The sequence below is a fragment of the Nyctereutes procyonoides genome, unplaced genomic scaffold (genome assembly GCF_905146905.1).
Source record: "Nyctereutes procyonoides isolate TBG_1078 unplaced genomic scaffold, NYPRO_anot_genome, whole genome shotgun sequence".
NCBI lineage: Eukaryota > Metazoa > Chordata > Mammalia > Carnivora > Canidae > Nyctereutes > Nyctereutes procyonoides.
Window position 1 is genome coordinate 33,266,650 of NW_026575132.1, and position 11,997 is coordinate 33,278,646.

Consider the following 11,997-nt stretch of genomic DNA (forward strand, 5'->3'; position numbering starts at 1 on the left):
AGTTATTGCCAAATCCAATGTCATGAAGCTTTCCCACTATATTCTAGGAATTTTATAGTTTTAGGTCTTACAGGTTGGTCTTTGATACATTTTGAGTTAATTTTTTTTAATGTATATACTTTTGTATGTGGTGTAATGTAAGGGTCCAACTTTATTCTTTCTCATGTGTCTCTCCGGTTTTCCCAGTGCCATGGGCACCCTTATCAAAAACCTTTTGGAATATTACTCAGCCATTAGAAATGACAGATACCCACCATTTGCTTCGACGTGGATGGAACTGGAGGGTATTTCCTGAGTGAAATAAGTCAATCGGAGAAGGACAAACATTATATGGTCTCATTCATTTGGGGAATATAAAAAATAGTGAAAGGGAATAAAGGGAAAAGGAGAAAAAATGAGTGGGAAATATCAGGGAGGGAGACAGAACATGAGAGACTCCTAACTCTCGGAAACGAACTAGGGGTGTTGGAAGGGGGGAGGTGGACGGGGGGTGAGGGTGACTGGGTGACGGGCACTGAGGGGGGCACTTGATGGGACGAGCACTGGGTGCTATATGTTGGCAAATTGAACAAATTGAATAAACAAATTGAATAAAAAATAAATTTATTAAAAAAACAAACAAAAAAACCTTTTGGCCCTATATGGGGAGGTTTATTTCTGGGTTCTTTATGCCAGTACCTCACTTTTTCTGTAATATATTTAACCCTAACTTGGGCTTTGGTGCTTTTTCACTTCTCTTCTCATTCTTTATCTGAAATTGCTGTTGCTGAGGTCACCAAAGATGTCCACAGTTTCAAATCCAGTGGATGCTTCTGTATTCTTATCTTGTTTGGTTGTTATTGCCCTCCTTCTTGAAATAGTTTCTCTTCCTTTGTTTCTCATCTTTTCATTTCTCTTTTTTTTATTCTGGACTATTACATTGTTTTATTTTTTTATTTTTTTAGATTTTATTTAGCTATTCATTTTTTAAATTTTTTTATTGGAGTTCAGTTTGCCAACATATAGCGTAACACCCAGTGCTTATCCCGCCAAGTGCCCCCCTTGGTGCTCATCACCCAGTCACCCCAACCCCCCGCCCACTTCCCCTTCCACTACCCCTTGTTCATTTCCCAGAGTTAGGTATCTCTCATGTTTTGTCACCCTCACTGATATTTTCACTCATTTTCTCTCCTTTCCCTTTATTCCTTTTCATTAATTTTTATATTCCCCAAATGAATGAAACCGTATAATGTTTCTCCTTTTCCGATTGACTTATTACACTCAGCATAATACCCTCCAGGTCCATCCACGTCAAAGCAAATGGTGGGTATTTGTCCTTTCTAATGGCTGAATAATATTCCATTGTATACATAGACCACATCTTCTTTATCCATTCATCTTTGGATGGACACCGAGGCTCCTTCCACAGTTTGGCTATTGTGGACATTGCTGCTATAAACATTGGGGTGCTGTGGACATTGCTGCTATAAACATCGGGGTACAGGTGTCCCGGCGTTTCACTGCATCTGTATCTTTGGGGTAAATCCCCAGCAGTGCAATTGCTGGGTCATAGGGCAGATCTATTTTTAACTCTGAGGAACCTCCACACAGTTTTCCAGAGTGGCTGTACCAGGTCACATTCCCACCAACTCTGCAAGAGGGTTCCCCTTTCTCCACATCTTCTCCAACATTTGTTGTTTCCTGTCTTGTTAATTTCCCCATTCTCACTGGTGTGAGGTGGTATCTCATTGTGGTTTTGCTAATACGTTGTTTTAGATTTTTGCTTTTTTTTTTTTTTAAACCTGAGTTTTCTTCTTTTCACTTGTTTTACCCTTTACTTGTCCCCAGGTGTATACACTTTTTTGGTTGATTTCATTTAAGTCAAGGCATCAACTGCTACCTGCAGTGATCATCACCTGAACTAGAGTTGTGTAACTTGCTGCCATTTCCTTTCAGTAATAACTATATCATACTGAATTTGCTAAGTTCTTCCATTGGTCTTGATTGCTTTTAACTTACAGGGTCTCCCTTGGAAATCTTATCCATCTTCATAGTTTAGTCATCATTTTTAGGCAAATGATTACCAAACTTGCATCTAGCATACTACTCTTTGCTTTGTTGGCTGTCTTCTGTTGGGTAATTATAGATCATTGTCTTAGACCAATTATTGGACTAGGAAATGCCAAACAAATGAGTTAATCCACATATCTTTAATCTTGTTTGGAAAAGCAACTTTTCACATTGGAATTATTTTGTTGACTTTTTCTTTGTTCATATGTCCAATGCACATTTGAGAGAAGGCTTCAGGGAGGAACTGATGATTGATGACATGTTCTTACAAGATGAGTAGAATTTTACTAGGTTGACAAGCTGGAATAGAGCATTTTAAAAGAGATTTCACCTGTAATGGGTCTGGTGCTTTATTGAGAGTGGGTATGATGTGGTAAATGACAGAAAATGACTTTAGAAGTTAGAAAGGTATCATATTAGATGTATAAGACCCTGAATGTCAGTCTAAAGAAGAGTAGGAAACCTCTATGCTAATGATGGGTCCTGTCCTGGAGTGAGTAACTAATAAATGTTTTTTTTTTTTTCTGGTGGATAGAAGTGTATATGGGAGCCATTTTCATAGGCGAAGACTGCATTTGTATTTCTGTGCCAAATCATTCTTGTCACTACTGTGTTGTATGTTTCTGCACATTCACAAGAGTTCTTGAATGAAAAAAGTTTGGGAAACATTAAGCAATTCCAAGGAAAGAAAAAAAATGAAAATATAACTACTGAACTAGGTTATTATTAACAGATTATTCCATTGGGGAAGAATATCCTAAATCTGAATTTCAAAGATAATAGCAATTAGATGAGTTTCCAGGGGATATCTGGTACTGTATGCCTTTCGTATGTGTCCTTTGCAAATGCTTATCTAATTTTCATTTTTTAAGAAGTGGAAAGTACCTTATTATCTTGTTCTTGATAACTCTAGGTGCACTTGAAGAAGAAAGTGCTTATTAACACAGTTGGTGCCCAGGCAACATTGGAAGTCATTCACTTAGTTGTTTTCAGTTTTGTTTCTACCATTAGGAGTCATTCAGTTAGTTTCCATTTTGGTTTACAGTTTTGGGCAAGATCTAGGAGAGTATTTCAGACTGGTAATGAAGCCGACTTAATGTTACTGAGTTTGTATATCCAGCACCCAATCTGGGTGGCAAAAGGTATAGCACCGCTTCACTGTAATTCCAATTTTTTGAACTCTTGAATTCTTTTCAGAGACTTTTAGCTGCCAGGTAAACATTAAGCCCAGGCCTCCCAAACCTTTTTCGGTAGTGGGGTACCAGTACTGTTCAGACTCTACCACTTTTCTTCTCATTCCTTCATAAAAATGATTTTGATCCAGACATTTTTCTTGATTCTCTGTCAAAGATTTGTGTACTTTACAATTACTGATTGCTCTTGGACACAACCAGAAAAGTGCCAGTGTGTACAAAAGTCCTAAAAATATAAAAGTCTTAGTCATTAGAAGGCTACAGAATCTTTAAAAATAGAACAGTTTTGCATCTGTAGTTTATGTAAATAATTTCGGATATAAAAATAGCAGAAATTGATTTTTTATAGCAAGGAAGTTTCCTGGGACAGGCATTTGTTTTATGTTTTGCTTAATACTATTTCACATTTAAAATATTGTGCCAGTTATTAATCAACATATACTTTCTTTAAACAGGAGAATGTACTCATCACCTCCCACCTGTGAAAGCCCCTATTCAAACAAAGAAGAAAGCAGCAAAGCATTGTTTCCTTTGTGGGAAGAAAACTGGACTGGCTACTAGCTACGAATGCAGGCAGGTTGGCTGGCTGGAAAAGCTGAGATGCTCTCTTTGTGGTGACCCAGCATAGGGATACAATATAAAACATTCTTTAAATTGGCTATTCATCACATAATTAAGATGATCTTCAAATAGTAGCCCTCACTTGAGCTCCTAATTGGTTAAAGTAAAGAGAAAGTAGACAGCTCCTGAGTTTATAAATCATGAGATCTTGCCATTCAAGTTAGGAGACTACTTGGGAGAATGTACTTTTTTTGTCTTTTTTTTTCTTTCTTATGATAGATGTGCTTATTGGTTTTTGTTTGAATACAACTTGGAAGAACTCTTCCTCCAAGATTGTTTTAAATTGAACCAATTTTAACTATTCAAAACAGATGAATAGGGCAGCCCTGGTGGCTCAGCAGTTTGGCACCACCTTCAGCCCAGGGCCTGATCCTGGAGACATGGGATCGAGTCCCACGTTGAGCTCCCTGCATGGAGCCTGCTTCTCCCTCTGCCTGTGTCTCTGCCTCTCTCTCTCCTCTCTGTGTATTCTCATGAATAAATAAATAAAATTAAAAAAAAACATGAATAATACATTCACAAAAAATAATGAACTTTCTCATAATTATTTCTTTTGTTAGCATCGATTGATATGCTCTGAGGACAGTGTCTACCCTTTGAGTCCAGTCATTAAAAGTAACTGCTGCTTTTTAGAGTACTTTCTATTCAAATAGAAACAGCTCATCTTGTTTGATATATATATTTTAAGATTGATTATTTATTTATTTATTTATTTATTTATTTATTTATTTATTTAGAGAGGCAGAGACACAGACAGAGGAAGCCCAACGTGGGACTCGATCCCGGGTCTCCAGGATCACACTCCGGGCTGCAGGCGGTGCTAAACCACTGCTGCCCTGATAGAGATATTTTTGAAATCCTTTCATGGCATAGTTAGGTTTATGTGCTTTTCTTTCCAGACTGAATTTCTCACAAATTGAGTTCACCCAGGTTTACTAAATATGAGAGAAGCGATAAACACATTTTTCAGTTTTTGCAGTTTTACTACTTTATAAAGATCTGTATCTTTTTTCATTCGAAATAGAGTCTCTATTATAAACTCTCATATTCATGGACAGGTAACTTTTTCTTTTTGGGAATGCGTGTATTGGTTTATGAGTGCCTGGAAAATGTAGTGCTGAAAATTGCTAAGAGAACCAGAGGGCTCCTGTTGGATACCTGAAGTCACGCTCTGATCTCCTAAAGAGATGACCCTTTGTAGAAATGTGACTATTTCACATGAACTTTTTTTGTGCTTTAGATGTGGAAACAACTTCTGTGCATCTCATCGCTATGCAGAAACTCACGGCTGCACCTATGATTACAAGAGTGCAGGGAGGAGATATTTACAGGAGGCAAATCCTGTGGTTAATGCACCCAAACTTCCAAAAATCTAGCTCCTGCTCTGCGTCTAGGAATCGTATTACAATGACAGAAGAAATATTGTTTAGACTGCATTATTTTTGTTCGACTCCCAAAAGATTTGCCAAATGACAAAAACATACAATGCATACTGTTGGAGAAAGAATGCTACTGTATTTGACATCTTTATCCTTTGGGGAATCAAAAGTTTTAAAAGTAGTTTTAAAAACTTTATAATGATTTAGCTTTGTTATTGCATGTCTTGTGTTAACTATTTTCTATTTGATACTGCAATTTAATAGACAAGTCTTCAAAAGATGCACTTTAGGAAGTTATCACTGACTATGTAACCAGCTTCCACATTGTACAGAAATGTGTTGTCCTGAAACGGCTCTACTCAAATCCACCACTTCTTTGAGGGGTGAGGGTTGGGAGGTGGGGATTTGTTTTTGTATTTTTTTTTAAATCCCATGTGTGAAAATTTATTGAATTTACTAGAAAGTTCCTTTTTATTTCAAGCTACTTTTTATAAAAAAGAACATTTCATGTCCCCCTGTGGTTTTAACACATATATATTTCTTCCATATTCAGATTGGCATTCAGATACGTTCCATTCTATAAAACACATCATGTTAATTAAACTATATATATTTCTTAAAATACTACTTTTTGAATGGTAGTTTGCAATAGAAAGGGTCTCAGTTGCCATTAAATACAGAATTCTAACTTTTCACTTTTTGAAAAATGGCTACATTTAAAACAAAATCTCACAGCTTGGTTTGTTTTTCTTATAAGTTGAGTGCTATTATTACCAGGAGAAATTCAAATAAATATTCAATTTTATTATAAGTTTGATTATTTACAATAATTTTATAAATAATTTAAAATTTTTTATTCAATTCAATTAATATATACTGTATTATTAGTTTCAGAGGTAGAATTCAGTGATTTATGAATTGTATATAATACCCAATGCTCATCACTTCCAAGTGTCCTCCTTAATGCCCATCACCCAGTTTGGTAAACTAAAAACTGAACTACTTGACACAAATGTAAATATTTTCCTTAGTCTGTATAGCTCCCCTTAGAAAGTATACCATTAAATGTATCACTCTTCCACTAATATCTTTCCCACTTGTAAATATATAGTTCAGTACCCCCCTCCTTTATCAAGACAACATGTGCTTTAGACATTTAAAAATCCAAGAACTCTATCACATGGATAGACTGCTGGAAAATGGACCAAAACATATTTATTCTATAATAAATATGAATGGTTAGGGTATTGATATGTGCTTAGTGCATGATGCTTTTTAAACCAAGACCATGTAGAAATAACTCTTGTTTTAAGTTTACCAAAGATTTTGGTCAAAGTTTAGTTTTTTATTGTTACTGTTTTACTAGTTCCTAAGTTACTGAGAGAGAAACCAGTTGAATTCAAGAAATATTATTACTGGAAAGTATTTCTTTATGCTTTAAATTCTTATTCGGATGGATCCTAATTTTAAAGATCTCAGATATATCTCTTCATCCCCAGTAATTATCAGAGTGCTTTGATGTAGGCACTGGATACACATTAGTTAATTAAATTAATTATACTGTACATCTTAACTGTGATGAAAAATGAAGGTGTTTATGTCGTTTCATATGCTAAACTAATTTTATGTGATAAAATTCAGTTTCTGGAATTTATTTTATTTTATTTTTTGTTGGGGGGAAGGAGAAAGAATCTTTACCAGGCTCCACACGGGGCCTAGAGCCCTACACAGGACTCGATCTCACAACTCTGAGATCATGACCTGAGGTAAAGTCAAGAGTTGGACGCTTAACCAACTGAGCCATCCAGGCACCCTCTGGATTTTATTTTTAAACAGTAAATATTTGGTTTTAGCAACATTAGAAGTTAAAATGTTTAACTTTTAGCTTTGTGAAATATTTTTCAAGTTAAGTTTAGTATATTTTAGTCATTCTAACGAGAATTTAAAATATATACTCAGATGTTTTAAAATTTTACCCATGTTGTTACTTTTGTGGAGGGATTTAATCATAATAGAGAATACAGGAATTAATTTCCTGGCATATGTTTAATGTGGTTTTAAACCATCAGGATAGGTAATCCAATCTTCTTTCTAGTGGGGTTTTCCAAAATATGACCCCTAACCTGTCTAGAAACATAAGATTTTAAGTGATGTATGGATAAACATTTAAAAAATAATTACATATGTTTAATGTTTATCAGAAAATAACTCAAGTAGCTTAAGTTGAAAGTAAACTGATGTAGATTAAAAAGTTGATTGAAAATTGACAAGCAAAGGAATATATAACAAATCAAAAAAGTATATGTGAATGACTGAAATTTAGGAATAAAGGTATGTCGTGTTTCTTTGAAAATTATGTTAAACTTTAAAAATGGTTGATGAAAGTGAATACATGATTTTAGAAAAACTACATAAGGATAAAAAATGAAAGTAATAATTTCATCATGGTTCCCTTCTCCTGTCCCCCAATCTCTTGTACAAATTTCTATTTTAGTTTTTCTGGTAATTACTATCATAACACTAGGCAATATATTTAGACATTATTTTTTGACACTCCATCATTATAGATAAGGAATTTTGTATGATAACATCATACCTCCATACTCCCCAGTTTTTATTAGTGTGTTAGTCTGATGAGGCTGCCATTATAAAATATCATTGACTAAGTGGCTTAAAAAACAGAAATTAATTTTCTCACCATTCTGCAGGCTAGCAGTCTGAGGTCAAGTTCCAGCAGGGTGGTGGTTTTCTGGTAAGATATCTCTTCCAGGCTTTCTTCTCATTGTGTCTTCATGGCCTTCCCTCATGTGTGCATACATGGAGCTCTCTAGTGTCGCTTCTTAGAAGGACACTAATCCTCTAGGACCAGGGTCCCCCTCTTTTGACCTCACTTTTTTTTTTAAGATTTTATTTATTCATGAAACACACACACACATACAGAGGCAGAGACACAAGCAGAGGGAGAAGCAGGCTCCATGCAGGGAGCCCGACTTGGGACTCAATCCGGGGTCTCCAGGATCACACCCTGGGCCTAAGGCGGCACTAAACCACTGAGCCACTCGGGCTGCCTTCTTTTGACCTCACTTAATCTCAATTACTTCCTTAATCCAGAAATAGCCACACTGGGAGGTTAGAGTTTAACATAGGAGTTTGAAGAACACACATATATTTAGTCCATACCAATCAGTTCTTTATAGTTATAGTGTTTATTTCAAATTCACCCATTTCTCTGCAGTTACCCTTGTCCATAGCACCATAGCTTTCACCTGAGTGATTGTAACTGCTTCAGCTTCCTAACTGGGCTTCTTGAATTAACTCTGTGTCCTGTATATAACTCCATTTTCTACACTTCAGTTGTAGTGAGCTTGAGAACCAAGAAATTGAGCATATCGATGCCTGAAATATATCAGTGAGTTCTTGTGTTCTTCGAATAAAGACCCAAGACCTTAATACTTCTTCCTAAAAAGGGCCCTGTGATCTGGTCCCCACCAATTTCTCCAGCCTCAAATTGCACTGTTTCCCCCTGCTGTCTGGAATTTGCTCATGTTGACTTTCTTTTAGTTTTCCCAGCCTATTTCTTTCTCCTTGATACCCACCAGTTTTTCAGATGTTTACTCCATCATTACTTCCTGAAGGAAGCCTTCCCTGATGAATACTTGTCTAAGCCATCACTCTTCCATTTCCTTCCATATACTTTTCCTTCATGGGCTCTACTGCAGTGTTATATTGATATTTCTGTGATCCTTTGAATTGCACAAGATGGCAGGTCCATCAGAGTAGGAATTGCCTTTCTGTCCATCTATCCAACCTTATTCCCAAGCATTGCAGGTAAGCCCTTAATATTTGTGAATGAATAAAAAAAACTTGTAAGAATGTACTAAATCTTTTTAGTGATCGATCAACTTTAAGTGGTATTATTGCCTTTTCTGCCTGTTTTCAGATTGACTTAAAAATTGAAAGCAGAGACTCCTGGTGGCACAGTCGTTCAAGCATCCAACTCTTGGTTTCAGCTCAGGTCATGATCTCAGGGTTGTAGAATCAAATCTCAGATTGCACTCTGCACTCAAGATGGAGTCTGCGTATGACTCTCTCTCCCTCGTCTTTTTCCCCTCCCTGTGAACTCTCTCTCTTAAAAAAAATCTTTTTTTTTTAAATGAAAGCAATAAGAAGGTAACATATTACATTTAGAAATACTGTTCATTGAAGATTCAAATTGTATGATAGTATATTTTCTAGTGTCACTATAGAGAGAAAATGAATTTTCCTTTAATTCCTTCATTTGCTTAAAATTATGCCATATTATTTCTTATTCCCTTTTTGTATAGCTTATGCTTTTGTTTCCAATTGCTTTTTTTTCTTAATGTCATTAAGAAAATGTACTTGTATTTTACCATCAGATTAAGACTGTTCAGATAGTTAATTATATAGTTTATTTGTTGGGGATCATTCTTGCAGACATTCTTCACATAATCATTTGCCTTTTATTGTAATTAAATAATTTTTTAAAAAAGATTTTATTTGTTTATGAGAGAGAGGCAGAGACATAGGCAGTGGAAGAAGCAGGCTCCCTGAGAGGAACCTGACACAGAACTTGATCCCAGGACCCAGGGATCATGACCTGAGGCAAAGGCAGACACTCAACCACTGAGCCACCCAGGTGCCCTTATAATCAAATCGTTTTATTATTTATATTATTTATTTATTTATTTTTATTGATTGATTTATGATAGTCACACACACACACACAGAGAGGCAGAGACATAGGCAGAGGGAGAAGCAGGCTCCATGCACTGGGAGCCCAACGTGGGATTTGATCCCGGGTCTCCAGGATTGCGCCCTTGGGCCAAAGGCAGGCGCCAAACTGCTGCGCCACCCAGGGATCCCTTAATTCGTTTTAATAATCATATTTTGAAATGTTTTTAAATTTACAGAAAAGTTATAAGCACAGAGAAAAGAACTCCCACAGTCTTTTTGTCTCAGATTCCTTAGCTATTGATATTTTGTCATATTTATTCTCTCTCTGTGGGTGTCTATAACCATTATCATTAGTCTTTTCCTGAACCATTTGACTAAAATTCAGGCATGATGCCCATCCATCCATAAATATTCTAATAATGAGTCTGAACAAGGGCACTCCTCTATACAATTTCCATCTAACTCTTCAAAAGAGAAAATCAGTATTGTTGATATGGCGTCCAATCTATGGAACCCCACTCAAATTTTACCAACTTTCACAAAAATATTTTCTCTTTCCTCTCTGGCTCAGGATCCTTCAGCAGAATTTCATGGAGGGCCTTGGAGATAGAAACTTTGCCATTCCTGACATGTATAAAATTGTCCTTTTTATGAGTTCACACTTAATTAATGGTTTGGCTGAGTTTAGAAGTCTTTCCTCAAAAGTTTGAAGGCATTAAAACAGTGACTTCTAAAAAAATAAAACAGTGACTTCTGTATAGAATGTTACTGATGGAATCCTAAAGCCAATCTAATATTTACATCTTTGTTAGTAAGATGGTCGCCTTTTTTTTTTTTTTTTTTTTCCAGACACTAAAGCATTTTCTCTTAGTTTTTGGGCATCTGAAACTTCATTCATTTTCATCCATTTTTCTTGATATTGTTGTATTTATTCTTTCTGAAGTCTCTATTTTCTATAGCTCAGGGATTTTTTTTTTAAATGAAAAATTGATCTCCTCATTGCCTCTGTTTTCTTTTTTTTTTAATTTTTATTTTATTATTTATGATAGTCACAGAGAGAGAGAGAGAGAGAGAGAGGCAGAGACACAGGCAGAGGGAGAAGCAGGCTCCATGCACTGGGAGCCCGACGTGGGATTCGATCCCGGGTCTCCAGGATCGCGCCCTGGGCCAAAGGCAGGCGCCAAACCGCTGCGCCACCCAGGGATCCCTTGCCTCTGTTTTCTTATGGAAATTCTCTTAGATGGTTGGTTCCCTAGACAGATACTCAATTTATTTAAAAATATTTTTATTTAAAATTAAAGAAACTTTAAATTCATATACAGAAAAGTGAATATACACAAATTATATAAAGCTCCATAACTTATCACAAAACAAATCTCTGTTTACTGCCCAGGTTAAGAAATAGGAAACATTGCCAGTACTCCAGAACCCATTCTTGCCTTCTGTCCTTTCCCAATCACTACCCCCTCGTCTATAAAGGTAACCAACCATTTTTCCTGCATTAATCATTTTCTTGTATTTCTTTATGGTTTTACCACCTAAGCATCTATCCCTGCAGTTTTGCCTTACAAAACCAAAAACCTTTGCCTCGGGAATTATATAGTATGTGTTAGTCTTTATCTGGCTTTTTTTTCACTCAGTATTCACTGTGAGATTTGTGTTAAATGTAGTTGTACTTAATTTTTATTGTGGTATTCTTTTGTATGAGTGTGCTACAATGTATTCTTCATCCATGTTGATGGACATTTAGGTTGTTTCTAGCTTTGAGTATTCTATATAATGTTGTTATGAACATTTGTACACATATGTCTTAAGAGCAAATGTATACACATTTCTTTTGAGTCTATACCCAAGAGTAGAATTGCTGGATTGTAGGCTTATCATTGTGTTTAATCTACTAGATAATACTAACAAATTTTCCAAAGTGGTTTTTACTAATTTATCTCTACCCATAACAGTTTGAGAGTCCTCCTCTGTTTCATATCCTTACCAGTATTTATCTCTTTTAGTCATTCCAGTGACTGGCTTTTGTTTACAACTTCTCACATGTCCCTGCCCTT

The 11,997-nt window shown here is 35.9% G+C and overlaps 1 protein-coding gene across 2 annotated transcripts in view; it reads left to right on the forward strand.

The window, feature by feature from the left end:
• The window catches only part of ZFAND4 (zinc finger AN1-type containing 4), a 74,848-nt gene extending 68,812 nt beyond the window's left edge, over positions 1–6,036 (forward strand). For both annotated transcript variants that reach the window (XM_055345098.1, XM_055345099.1), the window contains 2 exons: positions 3,698–3,815; positions 5,104–6,036. In XM_055345098.1, the coding sequence (XP_055201073.1) occupies positions 3,698–3,815; positions 5,104–5,239 (254 nt within the window). In that variant the 3' untranslated portion in view covers positions 5,240–6,036. The remainder of the gene's footprint in view (positions 1–3,697; positions 3,816–5,103) is intronic.
• Positions 6,037–11,997: the final 5,961 nt, after the last annotated feature.